Source organism: Ceratina calcarata, unplaced genomic scaffold (assembly GCF_001652005.2).
Source record: "Ceratina calcarata isolate Rehan_Ccalc_2016 unplaced genomic scaffold, ASM165200v1 scaffold347.2, whole genome shotgun sequence".
In the NCBI taxonomy this organism is placed as follows: Eukaryota; Metazoa; Arthropoda; class Insecta; order Hymenoptera; family Apidae; genus Ceratina; species Ceratina calcarata.
In genome coordinates, this window is record NW_017157600.1 from 430,756 (window position 1) to 450,125 (window position 19,370).

General features: G+C 45.2%; 3 protein-coding genes across 4 annotated transcripts in view; 1 reads left to right on the forward strand and 2 right to left on the reverse strand.

Annotated features, from left to right (window-relative positions):
- The window catches only part of NfI (Nuclear factor I), a 67,675-nt gene extending 57,043 nt beyond the window's left edge, over nt 1–10,632 (reverse strand). The window contains exons 1-2 of the mRNA XM_026813639.1: nt 10,448–10,632; nt 3,037–3,192 (exon numbers count right to left, since the gene is read on the reverse strand). Of these exons, the coding sequence (XP_026669440.1) occupies nt 3,037–3,192; nt 10,448–10,528 (237 nt within the window). The 5' untranslated portion in view covers nt 10,529–10,632. The remainder of the gene's footprint in view (nt 1–3,036; nt 3,193–10,447) is intronic.
- A 3,080-nt stretch (nt 10,633–13,712) lies between these two features.
- On the reverse strand, nt 13,713–16,689 carry Arpc4 (Actin-related protein 2/3 complex, subunit 4). Its single transcript, XM_018024894.2, has 4 exons — nt 16,152–16,689; nt 15,582–15,908; nt 15,334–15,504; nt 13,713–15,252 (listed from the first exon to the last, which is right to left on the reverse strand). The coding sequence occupies exons 1-4, from the start codon at nt 16,152–16,154 to the stop codon at nt 15,247–15,249; spliced, it is 507 nt and encodes a 168-aa protein (XP_017880383.1). The 5' UTR covers nt 16,155–16,689; the 3' UTR covers nt 13,713–15,246.
- Nucleotides 16,690–16,746: 57 nt separating this feature from the next.
- On the forward strand, nt 16,747–19,344 carry LOC108625130 (nuclear pore complex protein NUP98A). Of its 2 annotated transcripts, XM_018024893.2 has the most exons (6): nt 16,747–17,132; nt 17,216–17,258; nt 17,327–17,498; nt 17,570–17,656; nt 17,729–17,936; nt 18,033–19,344. In XM_018024893.2, exons 1-6 carry the CDS (start codon nt 17,048–17,050, stop codon nt 19,121–19,123), a joined length of 1,686 nt encoding a protein of 561 aa, XP_017880382.1. In that variant the 5' UTR covers nt 16,747–17,047; the 3' UTR covers nt 19,124–19,344. The 2 variants fall into 2 exon arrangements, with proteins under 2 accessions (XP_017880382.1, XP_017880381.1); XM_018024892.2 differs by having other exon boundaries at nt 17,729–19,344.
- Nucleotides 19,345–19,370: the final 26 nt, after the last annotated feature.

A 19,370-nucleotide genomic window follows, 5' to 3' on the forward strand; every position in this document is an offset into this window, starting at 1 on the left:
TTCCATAGAATACTTTTTTTAAATAAAAATTCCCAAAAATGTCCTACATTTTTTACCGCTAAACTGGTAAGGCCCCTTAATTCGTATAAAAATCCGCAGTCTACGTATTGATTTAAAGATATCTGATTCAATAGACACGATATGCGGCATTAGTATACCGAATGCAATGGAAAGAGAGAAAGTGTCCGGGTTTACAGAGATCGCGATTAGAAAATAGCGGCGACCTCTCCTCTACTCTTCTCTCGAAACGTCCATTCCAATTTTCCGCGGCACGAGCACCGCATGTCAACGAGCTTCGCGTCGTCGCTTTTTTATCCGCGAAACGCCATGAAATGTGTATCGCTTCTTCCTTTATTTTCTTTTGCCCGTTTTTGTTCGTGCCTCTTTCTGGAAAGAGCATCTGCGTACGTGTACGGCGTGTCGAAGCGGCGAGAAAGCGGCTCGAAAATTTCAGGTCGACAGGTGCCCGCGCGCCTAACACGCGCCTCGTCGCCCGATAACCGTGATCGATCCGTTTGCCCGGAAAAACTATACACGCGCGATCCACCGCTTGGAAAATCTCTCCGCTTTTTCTATTTTCCAAACACGTCCCACGGGAAACAGTTTTCGACGTACGAATTCCACGGACTTTTCTATCAGATAATCGCATAAATAGAATGTAATAAATCGAGTAAATATTTGAACAAGCTGAGAATGAAATGCCTGAACTTATTAAATAATATAAACGAGAAAAATGTCGATCAAACACAAAGTGGTCTTAAATAGTGTCTTCCATTATTTATAAGAGAACTTTAAAAAAGAGATGTGGAGAACGAAATGATTTGACAGTGTAATTTCTAGCATTGAAAACGAGTCACGGGCAGGGCTAATGGAAACGCGATGGGACAGAATTTTCCCGAGCGAGTTTTTAAAAACGAAAGTGTCTCGCTGCGTCGGAGGCGCGTGCGGGGTTCGCGTTGAATTTTACATGAAGTACGTTTAATCTGCGTCGCACGAAGCCCTGCAGGCTCGGCCGAGCCCTCCGCTATTACATAGACGGGGACTTTATGAAATTGTGACCGACCCTGCCCAGCCACGATCGTCCGATTCTACTCGCGGACGATCCAACAGCTTTTCCATTATCCTGCGTCAACAATTCTTCTTCTTATTCAATTAAAGTTTGTCCAGCCGTTCCCGCTTGCTTCCAAGCTTTCCATTAACTTCCCTTAACAATTTTCCTAGTTCCATCCAAGTTTTCGAGGCTTCTTCAAAATTACTAGAGAACTTATATTTTTAGAATTAACTGCGTCTTTTAATAATACAATTTCATTTAACGCAAGTATAAGTTTCTCCTTTATTGGATTAATCCGACGAGAGGATCTATCTGCTGATCGGAGGCAATCAAGAAAACCGGAAGACCCGAGGTTGATAAAGGATCCCGCAAGCGCGCGGTCGACGTTTTTCCTCGATTAGCACCGCCGTTTTATCGGCCATCGATGACCGCCGAGTGGAGGGAACAACAGAAGTGAAACGGAGACGGAAAAAAAATCTTCGTTGGCCGACGATTTTCTCTAAACTGCCGCGACCCATCGATAGGTACGTTTCTTTCAACCGAGTATCGGGTCCCGCCTGTTCGTCCCGCTAAATACCGCAGCATCGCGAAATTAAAATATTGATCGAACGCCGGCGTCGCGGTGGTAGAATACGAATTGCGGTGGCGGATAGACCAAAGGGAAAGAGGGACAGAGAAGGCCGACGGACGTTAGGGGGTTCGGTTCGGTAGCGAAGGCCGCCGAGAGAGGTAAAAAAAAAAAGGACCAAGGGAAAAGATTGCGGTCCGGCCGAAAATTCGAATGTCAATGACTCGTCGAACCGAGAGCCGACGCGACGCCCCAAACCTCGCTCGATACCCAGAGAGTTCACCGACTTCCCTTCCCGCTTTTTTCCTCTTTTCCTATGTTTCCTTTTTTTTATTTATTTCACCCGTGCCCTCTTAATTGAACTTCCGTTAGACGGAGCAGTTCTGCGATTACGCGTTCCTTTTTAACGTACGTTGCAGAAATCTGGCTAGATACGTGTTCCGATCCATACATCAATTTAGATTAGAATCAATTAATATTAGAAAAATTGTAATAAACGTAATATGCAAATGAAGAATCGTATGAGAGGACGATGAATCATAACGTCATGTTTCATGTATAAAAATATGTTGAGACGCGTCCACGCTCGGAGTTCCAAGGAGGATTCTACGAGCCACGACAAATGAAACAAGAACGGGAAACGTCTCTCCGATACGCCGGCTCGTTAATGTTCCCAGTTCAGTACTAAATAGTTCTATTAATAAAAACTTGTGTATAGACGCGGGCGCGGTGAAAACTGGTAACGATTGAGAGCTACTGGGGCGTTTGAGGCTGAGCGATAGAGCGCGCGTCACGAGGACGCTTCTGCGCCAGAAATAGGCCGAAACCTCATTATTTTTATTCTTAACCATGAAATTAGCGGACAGCGAACACCTCGGAGGAACGGCTCCGTTCCGTGCCCGGGTTTCGTGCAAATCGCGCTCGCTGACAACCTCGTCCCGCCGACGCAACGCGAAACCGTGGCCCCCGCAAAACTTTTATCGCGTTTCTACATTGGCAAATATCGATTCGTTATCATGCATGTAACCCCCCCGTACACCGCCGGTAACCCCCGCTCGCTGGTAACTGGCGGATTTAAACGGTGAAATTTGCATCGGTTGTTGGAAAACGAACTGGCTCTAAAATCTGTTTCCAGTTTGACACCTCGAAATTCTCCGATAAGTCCCGAGTTTTACATATTTTACGACCTGTACCGTCGGACTGACAAGCCCGTTTCGTTACGCGCACGCGATTCATCAAGCGTGTAAAGTGCATTTTTTTTTTTTTTTCCTAAGCAGAGAGGAGAAACATTTGTTTTCTACAGAGATTAGTTCACAGTTTGATAGGGAAATGGACCAGAATGAATAAGTTGTGAAATGCAGTGCTTGTAGATCGCACGATATCAACGAAAGTTGAGAAAGAAGTGTGGATCACTTACCTGGAGCTCCTCCTTGCACTGACGTTCCTCTTCGAGACTCATCCGTTTCTCGTGCTTCTTGTAGTAACGCCTCTTGGCGGCTTGTAGGTTGAACCACGTGTACGAGAAAGACTTCACGAATGGTAGGAGGGCCTCAATGAATGGATGGAACTCATCCTGCGAACAGAACAGTCCTCGGTTAATCTGAGCATCCAACCTATTGCAATATTGTTACAAAACTATTTGTTTAAATCGAAGAGTACATCGTGTGTTAAATTCCTAGCGCGTTTAAATAAATCTTTTCAAACTATAGTTATTGGCTAATTACAGGAATTCTAGATATTTGGTTTATAATTTGTCTAATTTGCCACGATAAGAGAGTTAAGACCAGCTTTCATGCAAATCAACTCCGTCTTCCATGCACGCGATAATAAATGAAATTTTTAATTGAGATATTTAGAAAAATGTGTCTGTTCCCCTGACGATTCTGGCTTCAACAAAAGACGGAGCTGGATCGCTTATCGCGTACGAAGTTCGAGCTGTTCCGGAAACGAAACGAGCCGTGGTTCCGGTCTCGCCGTTTCCGGTTGAAAAACCGAGCAGAAAACGGGAAGAGATCGATTATTGGTTTCGGTGGATCGACGCCGTTCGAACGGATCGCCACGGAATAGCTTTCCTTTGTGAAGCAAATGCGATCTCCCCGCGATTCACGCTCCAAGGGGATGTAAACATCGTTTCTACGGGGATGAATTTTCAGCCGAGATGAAAACCACACACCCGCCACTTCCCACACCCCGCCCGCTCCGCGATGGAATATTCATCGGTGGAACAATATCACGCGTACGTGCAATCTCATCTCGTATCCTTCAGAAATCTCTGTTCGAAGGAATTTTATTGCAACGAACGATATTCGTGTTAAAAGAATTTCTTCAAGATGAACGTGAGGTCGTTAAGTAACAAATATAGCAAGATTATGTATGTGAGTTGCTACTGTTGAAAAATGCTAACGCTCGTTTGTTCGGATGATTGTGAAAAATGGGTATAGGATGGCTGTCGTTACTCGACAGCTTCATTTTTCTTAAGAATCTCCCTGGATCTTGAAAGGGTTCAATTTCTATTTCGCGAGTCGGTGTCGTCGCAGGGTTAACATCCTTCTGACACCGATAACGGACCGCGAAACCGCAGGGACCGGAACAACGGTACACGAAGAGTGTAAGGAGCTTAGGGGTTGCAAGGCAGAGAGAGAGGTAGGGAGGATAGGAGGGAAATGGAATAGAACACGAGGCTAGCCACAGTGAACAACAAGCGTTTCAAACGACACGAACCATCGAGTATTCGCAAGCACTGCGGCTGCTGTGGCACACTACCGTCTGTCTGTCCCTTGGCTGTCAGAAGCACCGATTCTCGCAGTAACAACCGTCAGGCTCGCAGTACTCCTCCGCCACCCTGTCGCAGATTGATCGTGGCCTCATCTGCACCACTCTGCGCCCTTCTTCCTCTTCTGCTTCTTCTTCTACTTCTTCTTCTTCTTCTTCCGTTCCTTCCCTTCACTCTTTTATTTTTCCTCTGCCGCGAGCACGCTTTCCGAGACCAACGAACCGATCGACCTTAAGGTCGATTTAAATCTTTCAATTTTTCTTTGTATCTATCCTAGTCGTGGCCCGCCGGTTCTCTTCCTGGTCGCGTCTCGTTTAGCATGCTCGAACGACCAAAGAGAGGCCAAAGGGGTTTCCTCCTTTTTCTCTCCCAGCCGCGTTCTTCTCTTCTCGAGGATTTATTGGCTTCCTCGGGGAGACGGTGTCTGGCGAAGCTTCGATCTTACGCTGATGGGTTTCCGGAGAACTGCGGGAAACGGATCACAGGTTTTCTCGGTGATCATCGTCGGAGTTTCAATTTTCGTTCGCCGCACGCTCGACGAAATTCGACCGTGGCTCGTGGTACAAATTATTCAACGCGCACTCCTTTGTCGTAAACACGTCTCTGAAACGTCGTACGAAACTTATTTTCGACGAGGACGAAAAATCCTGCAGATTCTCCAACTCGGCGACCCAGTTTGGACGGAGTGGAGTCAGAGTTTCGCGGCGATGTTTCCGCGAAAACGAACGACGCATGCCACGGTTCGAGGAAGAGAGAAAATTTTCTCTAAGCTCGTTCCCCGACCCGTTCGCTTTGTCAACCGTTCGCGCTCGCTCGCGTTAACTTACTCGCGCGCGCATTCTATCTATACGACGCACGCCGTTATTTTCGGACGCGAACGAAAAATCAAACACGTTAAGGAGGTGAGGCCGAGCAGCGCGCGTCGTCATCGCGGAAAAGACCAGGGGAGGGCAAGGACGCGGGCGAAGGGGACACCACGTTCGCCCGGGTCTCTTAGGGGTTGATGAACCGTCACCAACTTTTCCCCCTACGTGTCAAGTACATCCTGCGTTTCATAATCGTAAAACCAATCGGAAACATTATGTAAACGCGTCGGAGTTTATGCAATATTTCAGCTTGTAACAATATACAGAAGTTTATAGATGCGGAAATTATGTCAGTTCATTTATATGTCTACTTGATTGCGTATAACTATTGAACTATGTTAAGATTCGACAAAGAGTATATACATTTAACATTGTAATTAATAAACTACGGATTTTATGCATTTATAAAGAAATAGTAAATACAGAAAATACAAAAACTTCATTCAATGTCCAAGGACACAGAAAATATCGAATGTGAAATGCAAAATGATTTTTGAAATACAACAAAAATTAAATCAAACATCATGTCAATACATCGAAGTTTATATTTCAACTTGTAACAACAAACAGTTCATAGAGATAAAAATTATGTTCATTTACATGCCTACTTGATTGCACATAATTATTGAACAATGAGATTATACTATTAATTATTTAAAAATTATATATTAAATATTGTAATTAACAAACTACGAATTTTATACATTTATAAAAAAATCATATGTACAGAAAATATAAAAAATAAAATGCATATTATAATTATTGAAATAAAAAAGGAATTCCTATTCAGATTCTATTTCCAACATGGACATCACTAATGATTTATTCTTCATAAAGATCCGCAGTCTATTAATTAGTCATACCATGAATCTTTATTATGTAATGATGGAATAATTCAGTAATTTTTAAGTATACCTGATTTAATAATTGGTTTTATAGTCATGATATGCAGGATCATTTTTAATAAGCATTTACTACCGGTGGTCGGATCTGTAAATGAGCCGCTGGGACACGTGTCGCGGGAAACTTCTATTGGCAACGAGTTCACCTAAACATAATGATACATTAAAACTACAAAATCGAAGTAAATCTGACTCCATAAACTGAGATTACAAATTATAACCGAGTGTAAATTAAGATATATTCTCAACAATAGATGCTAATAATAACTGCGATCGCGACGTACTTGCAAGAGTGTACGACGAATTAATTATTATATTATCACGCCTGCGACCCGATTCGATCAGGCACTATCGAATCGGAATTGACAAGTGAAATTCATTTCGTTTATTAAAATCGTTATCGCGAGCCACGATCGAATTTCGATGAGCCTACGCGACGAACCAAGAAGAATGAATTTCGGTAAAAGCTACGAAGCACCGGTTGATCCCCCGAGTACTTACTGTAAGAATCGCGAGGAAAAAAAATCGAAGTAACACGGGGTATAAATAACGAAGAACTACAATCGGGTTCCAGCGGTCCACGCGGTCAGCTGATTCGCTAGAGGCGTAGCCGACGAGTCTCTCTGCTCGGTCACAAAATCGCGCTTCTATCACCACCGGATCTGATCGTTTTCGATCGCCCGGACGACACTGATCCACTCTGGTGGCCTGCCAAAACTCTTCACTGTACCCGCGAGTCGGGATCCGCAGCACGACGCGACGCGCGATCCTCCACCGTATACCGAGCCGAGAGTCGGACTGATCCACGCGGAAAGCGGAAGAGGAGTTGCAGCGGGGACCGAGTAAAAACGAGTAAGGAAAACGGGATTGAGAAAGAGAGAGAGAGAGAGAGAAAGAGACTTAAGCAACGTCAACGCCGGAACGACGGACGGGTACGACGTCGGTCGTCGCGACGACACTGAGACGCCGGTCGCCGAGACGCGCGTATCTAGACGCGCACCGCGCGCCGGCCAGGTACGGCACCCCAAACAGTTATTAATAGCCTCTGTCCTAGCTTACTAGATTTGCCCTCGAACCTACACAACTTCCCCTACCGTCGCACGCCCACCGCCCGCCGTTCCGCTTCCCCTCGCGCCGTTTTATCGCGCTTCCCCTGAGGAGCTTCCCCTACCAACACGGCCGAGTTTCGCCCTCCCTGCGACGCCGAGCGTCGCGAGGAAGACCGTACTCCGACGGTACTCGCGCTCTTTCGCGACTGCTCTTCTTGTTTTCTAATAAATTATTAACGGATGCTCTGTTTCGTTTCGCCTAAGACATTTTGCAGAATTCATGACGCCTTTTTTTTTTTTAGTAATCAACTACTCTTTAAACTCGGATCGAGGAAATTGGTGAAAGAATTTCCAACGAAGGATTCCTGAAGTTTTAGTTCTCCAATATCAATAAAACAGTGAACACGTAACTTCGACAAGCACTTCAGAAATTGATTTCATCGGATACAAGAAGAAGAGCGTCGAAATTGACAGTGTTCGCTATTCGGGTAAAATTTACACTGCGACAGCGGGCGCAGGTGCCTAACAAGGATAGTCCCGCGGGACGATCGGCAAATTGCGCGAAACTCGACGAAGAAGGCCGGGCAAAATTGATTCTTGCCACGTTCCAATTCCCCGCGGAGGTTCCTGTCCTAGCCGCCGCTTTCCGCGTCAATAAACCCGAGAAAAAACAATGGAACTGATTTTTCGGCAGCGCCAAAAATAGCTGCGAGTCCACCGAACCGATTCGCGAAAATCCGCTAACAAACTTTTGTACAACTTCAATTCATGTAATACAATCAGGCGAAAGATTCTTTCAATTTTAGATTTCTGATCAAGATTTTTACTGAATCCTCTTGAAGCTCGTATTAAATAGACAAATCAAGACTGATTGTGAGGATTAAACAAAGAATATTATATCTTGTATACATAATGTATAAAAGGTATTAGTAATTTGCAAGAACTGGTTCATTTTTATACTTCAAGTTATGAAACGACTGACTCACGTAAACTCGTTGGTAGCATCCCCCGAACCTACCCCAAAAACTTTTCATACCCTAACGCAAATTCCACGGTCTCGACATCGTCCAAGATTAACCCTTAGATGCCTGAACGAGTTACTGGCGATCATTCAAGAGAAACAGTTCGACTTTCGTAGGATTAAATCCCATCGATTAGAAAGCTTCTTTTTACGATACACGTTACCAGTGCAAGGATCGAGTGCAAAAAATTGCGGGGTACATGAAACTGACAGAAAACGAAAAGACAGCGACAATTAATAACAGTTCTTTCACTTGGAGGGTTAAACGATTCAAAAGCCCAGCGTGGAGGAGCATCCCCTTGAAACACGAGAACACGAGTCCTGGAGGGAAGGGGTGAAAAGGTCCGCAGTAAGAAACGAAGGAAAGGACGGACGTCGGCATACGGTGGTAGCGGCGTGTTGTCGCCGTCGCCGGTCCGCGTGGCTTGTAACCCGAGGGAAGAGAAGGCGAGAAGAAGAAGAAGAAGAAGAAGAAGAAGAAGAAGAAGAAGAAGAAGAAGAAGAAGAAGAAGAAGAAGAAGAAGAAGAAGAAGAAGAAGAAGAAGAAGAAGAAGAAGAAGAAGAAGAAGAAGAAGAGGCAGAGAAAGAAGTGGAGCTCGAGAGGAAAAAGACGAGCGGAGGTTGGCGATCGATAGCCAAACTCCTCGCCGGCTACCGAGATAGACACTGACTTCTTCCAGCCAGATAAGAGGAACACGCGTTATGCATGGACTCTGGCTCGCGTTCGCGATTCCCGATACCAGAGATGAGGCTGCCATGCCGCTTGCAACCGATCTTCCACCGAGATACCGCGAACCGGTATTTAAACGGAAAGGGGACAACCCTCTGACTGAGAAAATCTTTGTCGTCCGATAGAAAAACATTTTTCGGCGAAGCTGCAGGTGCAAGAAGTAGTTAATTTTAATCCTAATCAAACTAAGAGCTAAATACTATTAAGTTTAATATTAAATAACTATTATTTAATATCTACTACATTTTCTATATCCAGTTTTATACAGCAACGAACTTTTGTAGAATATTTGACTGATTCATTATGCTGAGGATACAATCACGAAACAATTAAAACTGTAACGAGATAACACGTTGTAGATATTGGATTCTATATAAGAGCTAAGTTACATTATGACAAGGGGCAATTTCCTTATAGAAGCAAAGGGTAACGGCAGCCGCAAAGTAAATATCGCGTTCGCCGTGCTAATGACTGTTCTAAGTTTGCTGGAGACGAGCGACGCGGACAACGAACCCTCTACCCGACTGTATCCACGAGATATTTTGCCGCCTAAGTGGGCTACGAGATTCCGATTGTCGCCCCCGAAACTGTTCTCGAAACTTCTGTCTACCAAATTTTCCCCAGCGAAGAGCGTTAACAATTTGCAGACTGCACTGTTGAATTATTTCTGACAGTACTTGCAAATAGGTTTCTCACAGAATTCCTACGACCCCAGCCACTCGTTATGAGAACGAGACGAAACGCGAAGGGCAACGGATATAGATAACTGCGACGACCGGAACGTAAACGCATAAAAGCAATTGCAATCTAAATATAAAAAATCGCGGCGGTCAGGGGAGCATGTGACGCGGCGTACCGCGGTCGCGCGTTACGTAAGAACCGTGATTATCGGATATAAATAGGCGTTTCCTTACATAATTACTAGGCGGTTCGCGAGCTACGAGAAACGAAACTCGTCTATCCGCGTTGCTGAAAATCAGCTGACGATCGTCGGAATTATGACAGACGCGATCCGGAATCCGCGCGCCAACCGAGGGACAGATAAATCAGTACTGTTCGCTATTCATTTTAATTTCAAGCTTTAAAAAATTAGTAACTACTTTTGGAAAGTATGCATTACTGTGATTTTAGGCAGTCGTGTTTACGTCGCAGAGAAGTAGTCAACAGAGGAGCACGCGAACCGCACGTGCTCTTCTATTTTCCAACCCTCTCCAACCCCAAATACAGAACGAAAGAATAAGAAACCTCGTAATATTCAACGATAATAGAGGGAATGTTTCACAAGAAATACACAGTGAACGTCTCAGGTAGAAACATCGGCATGGCACAAGCAAGCACGACTCTTAAGCGATTACGTATCAATAAGTTGAAAGCACAAACAAGCCAAGCGAGAACTGTCGAGTAACTTTAATCGAGCAATTCTACCGTTTGAACTTCTGCACTGTTTGTCGAGAGAACGGTTTAAGTAACAAAATTGTGAGAGGCACCTGTCCTACGGAAGGGGCCTGCAGATAAGTCGAGACATCCGGTTCCACCATGCAGCTCCTCAGTGTGTCCGGGATGAACATGAGTAGCTGGGATGTCGGCTGCGGTGGTACAGGCTGAAGCCGGCTCGCAGCCCGCTCCTCCGGCGAGCCTGTGCCTGCGAGTAGCGTCGTCCCGACGCCGCGCGACGCCGACGATCGCCGCCGTGGGACGGTGCTCCAGTTGCCCTCCCACGGAAAATACGTGGTCTGGACCAGCTTACGCCGTTTCCTCGATCGTGTATACAAAAATCCTCTTCAACGAGTCGAAACGTGATTCGTCGCCAATGGAGAACTTTCAAAATTCGCTGCGAGGTCTCTCGGTTTCCGCGTCGGTCGAGGCTGCGGATTACACGTTCACGAAAAATATTTGATCTGGACCGAAGTTGTGAATAACGAAGACGCGGTCGGAGGAACACAGTGTCCAGGTTTCCACGTGAAAATCAGCGGTGACCACGGGAAACGCACGATTCGAAGCTTTGTTGACTACAGCGTGCACCAGCTGGACCAACCGACGACGACGGGGTGCAGCGAACTCTTCCAGGGGTTGAACCGTGAACCGGCGCGATACGAACTGGTCCAAGATTCGAGGAACTCGCTGGAGGATCTCTCCGTGGGCTCTTGCTGCGGCGGAAGTAGCGACGGTCGAGCCGTGTCCGGTGTCAGACGACCGGCTCCGTGGTGCTCCGGGCAACCACCAAGCGTTCCTCTTGGTTGATCACGCGGTGTCGCGTCGTCCTTCGCGATGCGATTGATATCGTTCCTCTTCACGGGAAACGGGGAGCCAGCTTGGTGAATTTTGTTCTCGCGGGCGCGATTAGTGTCGTCGCTTATCTGAATGTTGTTGGTGAACCGTCGGCCGTCGGGTGGTGGTGGAACACCGCACCCAGGCACACGCATCCTATCTAACCACGAGCCACAACTCCTAACTCTCGACTTTAAGCCCTCTCTGTATTCTCTCGTGGCACGCAAGACACGGGGCTTGCTCTCCCTCTCTCTCTATCTCTCGCTGTCTCTCTCTATCTTTCTCTGTCCCCACCCTGCCACCCTTCTGGCCCGACTCTCTCTTTCTCTGGTATCTCCGTCGGATCTACCGTGTACGCTCCGCGCTTTAACTTCGTTTCTCTCTCGGTTTACCCCTCTCGAGCTTCCCCTCTTTCTCGTTTCACCCTACCCTTCCGTTTGCAGTCACTCCCTCTCTCTCGCCGATCTCTCTCTCCCTTCCTTCGAGAGCGGACCGGCTCTAACCCTTGCGATTCCGTTCGTCTCTCCTTTCCCGTTCCTTTCCTTCTTCGATTTCCCCTATTCTTTCCTCCGAAACAGATTTTTTTCGCAATTTTGTTTTTTATTACACTTTTAATTATTTTCGTAACGAGCCAAGTTTCTCCCCGCGACTCCGCCGAGAGCTCGCTTTTAAATTGGCACAGCGATCGGAGATTCCCTTCGGATATTTTCTCGACGACGCTTCTGACTGTTTCCTTCGATATCCGCGAGGCACGAAGAGGCAAGGACGTCGCCGAAGAACACGGACGCTCCTCTCTCGGCTCTCCCTAGTAGTTTCCCGTTCCCGATCGGGAGACGCCAGATCCCAGACTACGCCGACGCCGAGCCACCGGCGCTGCGTCGGCGTCGGCGTAAAAAGCGGCCGGCGTCGCGCAAGCTCGCCGCCGGGAACGCGCCGCGAGGACGCCTCGACGCGTCCGGACGCTGCTACCGCGGTGGGGAGAGACCAGCCAGCGCGGATGCGGAGGAGAGATGAGGAATCGGGATGCGAATAGAGAGGGGAACAGCTGATTTCGCGGAGGGAGGCGGTGCTCTTAAAAGAAGAAGAATTGGAGCGCGAGCTGACGTGCAGGAAGAGACGAATTCGGGAACCGATCGAGAAAATACGGAGAGAAGGAAGTAGAGGAACAGCTTGACTGACAGCGAGCTCGGCCGAACGTAAACTTCCTATAGAGAAGTGTAGCGCGGTTCGAAGTAGAATAATCCTGTTTAGTCAGACTACGGGACTCCGAAAGGGCAATCGAAAGCAAAGCTCGTAGATCAAACGCGCATCGTATTTAACAATGATTAGAATAAGAGTAGCCGGCTTATGAGCCTTTGTCTATCCGACTCGTTTTCTACCTGCCTCTTCTTCCTCGCCACCGTTCCTCTATCTGCGTCTTACCACGGCGAGTATTTTTGGGCGCTCGTTAGGAATTAGCGCTGTGAGCCTCGAAGGTCTCCTCTCTATCCGACTTCCTCCCCTATCCGGCGCGATATCACTGGCGGAAAACGGGGTGTTTCCGGGTGGATCAGCGTTACCAAAAGCCGCACAGTTGCACACCCCGCGGTGCGGAAGTTTGTCAACAATCTTCCAGCCCCCGCCGCGCCGCCGCCGTCGCTTGGAAAATAACGGCGGCCTCTCAAAGCGGTAATCTCGAAATCACAGCCGCCGCGAAACGAGATTACGTGCTTCCGTTAAAGCCACCCCTTCCGCGCGGGTAACCGAAAGTTCGTAACTGGCCGCGAGACGACACGGATTAAAAGTTTCGAATCACAAACTGGGGGATTCCTCGGATCCACCGTTCCGCCGACTTTTAACCGAGGGTGACTGCGAGATCCATTATCAGTTTTTTCATTCTTCAATTATCAGGAGAATCTCTTGTACCTCCCGTTCGATCGTTCTCCGATCTTTTCCCGTTCCCGACGAATTTCTATTGCTTCGATTGCAAACTTAGCTGACTTTTATTCCCCTTCGTTCCTCCGATCTTTCGACCTTTATGACTTTTAGCTACTTTTAATTATTCATTATCCAACGACGAACTTTATTTCATGATTCTTCTCTTAAAATCACATTCGATTATGCTACTTTTGACTGCCAGTGAATTCGTTTAACAATCGCCGCGTTTGTCGTTGCGATCGAACCGCGTGAGTATGCCGCGTTGCCTGGCGGCTGGGAAACTCGCGATTTGCTACTGGCGAATGGTATCGGCGAACGACTGAGCATCGTCGTGGAACCCTTCTCCGTGGAAAGAGGAGTCGCCACGAACGTGACGGATTCCACGGTTCAGGGGGACTTGAGTCTGCTAAACGCGTTGCAGTCTCGAAGGCGCTCTTCGGAAAACGTCCCCAGTTTACAATTCAGACATTGATAATACAAATAGACGTAGAATATATCTATGAATATTTGAAGGACTAAGCTCGATTACCTTAATCTTCAGGAGACGGAGGATCGACATTTACATCCTCACGATGAATTCTTCTCGTTTATTTGTATTTACATTAGTGTTAAATCATACGGTTACAATAATTCATAAGATAAATAGAACTTTATAAATGCAAAAGGAATTGCACACCTTACGCACCCTTCTCTCTCTCTCTCTCTCTCTCTCTCTCTCTCTCTCTCTCTCACCCTCTTCCTAGTCTCTCCCATGAAAACACTCGAACTTCGATAGGATTTCACGGCCACGATTCATCGACGAAGCGTCAGCAAATTTATTCTCTCACACGAACGATATAAACGACGAAGGTTTTAAAAAATTATGAAATTCACAGGATCATCTATCTACTGCAATAATCGATTCATGGGAAATTAGAAATGTAAAAAAATGCTACTCGTACGTGAAAGGACGTAGGTAAGAAGTTTTGTATAAACGCACGATGCCCCATAGCATATGTGAGGAATTTTCACCACGTGTGTCATGATAAAAAGTAACCACTATATTATAATAATGAAAATGATCGTAATTATACAGTCCCTCTGTCGGCATACACTAATGCTAAATAGTGTTTGGCAGCTGTTCAACACGTTACGATATATGCTGGACGTCAATTGCGTTTATAATTACTAGTGTTCACCTCCTCTCTGTTCCCTAACAATGCACGTCCATTAAAAAATATTCCTAACATCCGAGAAAACAAGCCTTCAATTACGTTCCTGGTTCGGTACTGTACCCTCCCGGTTCTGTATTTGTGCTAGAGCGACCGGTTAACATTACGACGGTATTAAATTATCAAATACTATCGTCCACGGATCAGTGAAAAGTATTTGAAACGCTCGCTCCGAACTCGAGCACCCTATCTAGAATTACCTCGCGAATATATTCTTAGTTAGTGTGTATATATATTTATATTTATATATAACGTCGTAAAAATGTACATTCGTCGGCAGATTAATTTGCGAAACTTGTAACAGGCTTACAAGATCGTGAAAAAAGAAGTTCTATACTCGAAAACTCTCGATCCTACACCCGACTGTTCCTCGTCGAGGTGAACGTGAAAAGTTTGTAAAGCGATTTCCACGATCTCATCGTATATCATCGATTATCTCTCAAGCCTCGGGAAATATTAAATGTAATTTTAGAACGACGTTGGGTACGAATCGATCCCAGCAAAACGTATCGATTTCCCCCCCGTTATAGGAAAAATAAACATTCGCAGGTATAATGTATTAGAATTGCCGGGTATAGTTGACAAATTACGCGCGTGCTAAATTATATATAATACGGTTACGGTACTTACATTGTATGTCAGACTTGTTACTCGTCACACACACACCCATACACACAGGTTGGAGATAACGGCGATTAGTTGGAAACTGTATTTGCAAATGGATCAGTTTATCAGGAACAGCAGGGATGTCTGGATTAAGGGCTCTCTTAGTTTCAGGAGGTTAATCTTTTTAACTAGCCGGCGTTTTCTTGTATCGGCTTGATTCGTTATTTTCAACGACCCGGCCGTCGCGATTATTGCTATGTCATTAACACCACGTCTTCGCAAAGTTAAAACTGGAACAGAAAATGTACAAATACGATTTCAATGATTGGTATAAGAATCTTTGTGATCTATCGTAGTCTATATATACTTACCCTTTTCAGGAATTCTTCTGCACAAATGCGAGCCCTTGCGTTCATAGATAATTTCATCTCACTGATCTCTCTATCGATCTCCTCCATGAAATAGATTACAAAATCAACGATCTTGTGTTTGTACATTTGTTCTACGTGGATGTTCGTAACTAAAAAACTAATGTCATAGCCCTGTAAAACAAGTAAGGGGTTGTTAATTGTATTAATTTTCTTTATTCGTTCATCCTCGATGCGCACAGGATTATTACCTCTATTGGCTTTCTCCTGAGGATGATGAAATGCTCTGCTCTCATTGTCATGAATCTCGTGAAATTGTGACACAGAAGTTTCTCCAGATCATCGGCCTGCTTCACTGCAATGCTTATCCTCATACTGTTTATACTAGACTCGATGAGCACCTTTTCTTTGTCATTTCTGCTGATCAGGATCGGTGTTAGAAGTAGCTCTTTACTAGCTCTCACTTCAACCTCGGGTTTATTATGTTTCTCGACTATCTGCGAGGAAAAGTTCTCCAGGCACATAGCAGCAGTCAGGGTCCTCCTCACTGCTGCCAGATAAGGTTTTAGCGTCGCAGACTGCAAGAAACAGAAAAAGAAACACAGATTAATAAAAATTCACGATCTACACGCGAATCTATAGTTCGAACAATCAGCCGAAAAAGAATTGCATGTATCGATAAATTTTATACGTAGAAAAAAAGACGCGCGATTTATTAAAAAAAATTCATTGTTCCCAGTCCAAATGATAAGGGATTTTTTCAGTACGCAACACACAAGTCATCGTAACCTATATTCCGACGATTGTTCATTAATGCTTACCATTTTCTATTTGAGGTTAGAAGAAACTCGTGTTCCTGTCGAGTTTGTTTGATTAACGTCGCGTTTTCGCTAAGCCGAGTCGCACTCTTCACGAAAATTGGGGTACGGGAACGCACAATAAATTACACATTACGTTCTGTGCATAGCAAAAGGAGTTGGGTTCGTTCAGCCGGTTTGATACTTCAACAACGTGGGGCGTGTTCCGAAGCGAACTGATAACGAGGACGATCCCGCTTTCTGTCTCGTTTCTATACTCGCGAATTCACGATGAGAGATCGTATCGGTGAGCAAGAACAAATTTAGAACAGACACTGCGGTAAGAGTATCGCCGTTTTACACATTCCCGTAACGTGCGTAATGAGTAACGGACCGCGATTATTCAATGATTAATCCCGGCACGAATATTCGTACACCCTTGCCGATAGTCGAATGAACTGATTAATCTTTCTTTTCAATTCTATCGCGTATTTGTAATTCCGGACAAGCAAAAATACGAAAACTACAGTCACTATAAATTCGAAAGATGAAACTCTTCACACGACACGCGTGAACTTTAACAGGCGTTTATAAGCTACACTATACTTTATGAAAGATAATTCACAAGATCTGAAATTGGAAACTCTACTTGCACAGTCGCACAGTGGCGGGACAAAACCAGACAAAAGGAACTGTTTCACTACAGTCAAATCATTGAACACAAACTAAGTATACAATCTCTACACAAGATCGAAACTGATCGAGACGATTGCATTGTTTAACAAAGACGAATATAATCAACGACGTTCTTTAATAAACTGTAACAATAGTGCTGTTAGATATTGTTGTTAACGCCAAAGTGACGCGAAACATGATCATAACAGTTTCGTGATAAAATTGAGCAAGTAAATCGTCACACAATGGTTATTTGCAAATATTACCAACAAGGGCACTGCCGTTTCGGACAGTACTGTCAATTCGAACACATAAATACTTTCGGCAAAGGTCTGTAGCTTACAGGGTTAAATAACAGTACGTAGACGTTGAAACCTTATTTACACGTGTAAGCATTAAAACATGGTTTACAGGGAGAGACAACAAGGATTCATACAATGAGGATGAATACACTGTGTAAGTATGAGAAGAATGTTGTTTGACAAATGATTTTGAAGATGTTGATTGACAAAATTTGGGGTTAGTGTACTGGTTGCAAAAGAAGTGCTTAACGCGGAAAGAGGAGGACAGTGGATGTTATCATGCTTCGCACCGCTCAAAGAAAAACCCTGTATTCCTGGCATGGAAGATGTCTCTCCAGAAGAAGTACGATGGGAGATGTATCAAGCTGAGAAAAATGGAATGAGTGACCAAGCAGTCAGTATAAACCTTTCCTTTCATTAATTATTATCTACTGTTTCTCTATATTTATGTCATTATTTTTTCAGAAACTCCATTATCAACAAATGTGTAGAGATATGAAAACAAAAAGGGAGGCCTTAAAGAACCCTACCCGTGAAACGCTTAACAAACTTGTATGTAGAACGATATAAAATGTCTCTATTCACCCTTACGAAACTCTGATTAAAAATTATTTCGATTTTCAGAAAGAGATTTTAGGTACAGGTCACAAGAACAAAAACGAGAATGCATCAGGGAAATCGTCTAACTTTGCCTTTGCAACTCCCCAACTTGGAAATCCGAGCAGTAACCCATCCTCGAACGTGTTTCATTCTTTCAGTGGAGGCATGACTCCTTCTACCAACGCATCGTCTATCTTTGGAAGACCAGCTACAACTACGAATCCCGTGTTTGGTAGTACACCAAGTTTTGGCAATAATTTAGGAGCGTTTGGCGGCGGTTCTGGTTCTGTATTTGGTGGGACTTCAAATACTTCTACATTTAATACAGGCCAAAGCGCGCAGACCTTCGGATCAGGTGGCTCGATCTTCGGCGGTGGAACCTCTCAGCCTGTTTTCGGCCAGTCAAGCATGTTCGGCAGTCAGGCGAATCAATCGAACAATGTTTTCGCGAGGCCCCAGACATCCCAGACGACCACGTCGGTATTTAACAGCGGAACAACATCTTCCTCCCCCCTCTTCAGCGGCACTTCCCAATCTGCCAACGCTTCTTCCATATTCGGCGGAGCTAAAACGTCCACCGCTAATCTGTTCGGTGGCCCACAGACCACCAATTCCATCTTTGGTGGACCTTCGCCCACGGGAAACTTCAGTTCCGGGATGTTCAATTCGCAATCGGAAACTCCTGCCTTTGGTGGGACATCAGTCTTTGGTGCTGCACCGTTTGGAAATGCTTCCAATTCGATATTCGGCGAAAAGCCGGCGTTTGGAGCCTCTACTGGTATGTTCGGCGCGTCCAGCACCACGCAGCCTACGAACGCTTTCGGTGTTACCGCTCCCACGCCTGCCGTGAACTTATTCGGTTCTACACAAGGTGCTCAGACTGCCATGCCCGTTTCCAGTGCTCCGCCGTTCGGCGTAACTTCTACGACCACCGGTCCCTTCGTTACCGCTGCCTCACAATTCGAAACCGCGAGCACGACCGTATTTTCGAAGCCAGCGTTCGGTACGATCGCGCCAACCACAGTCGAAACGTTTGGTACCGTTGTTACTTCCTCGAACACACCCTTCGGTGCTCCGAATACCGCTCCGAATACCCCTTTCGCTTCGCCCACGTTTGGTGAAGTGAAAAGTTCACCTTTTGGATCCACGGGTATGAGCCCGACTACGAATTCTGTTAATCAACAGCAACAATTAACGTCGCCGTTCGGTAATTTCGCACAGAATCAATCTTTCAATACTTTGACCGCGTCTAATGGACCATTCGGTAATTCGCAGTACGGTATAACGGCTACGATTATTGACGATAGCGTTTACTCGCAGGAAGATCAATTGACTAATGACGATAAGAATATGTTCTTAGCGGAGAAATTTACTTTCGGAATGATTCCGTTGAGACCCCCTACCAAAGATATCAGATGAATCGGTGAGGAAGTTTGGTGGGAAATATTAGCTGTGATATTATTTGTTTCCTACGCGAAAGATAAATCTCGTAAAGTCGTAATAATAAATAATATATATTTGCCAATGATTCGAGTATCGATTTCTGTACAAGACAAATAAACTTTTAACTTTCATGAACAAAATAGATGTAATTCTGGAACTGTAAAACGAATGTACATACAATAAAGAATAAAACAATTTTTTCTGTTGTACATAATAAACGATA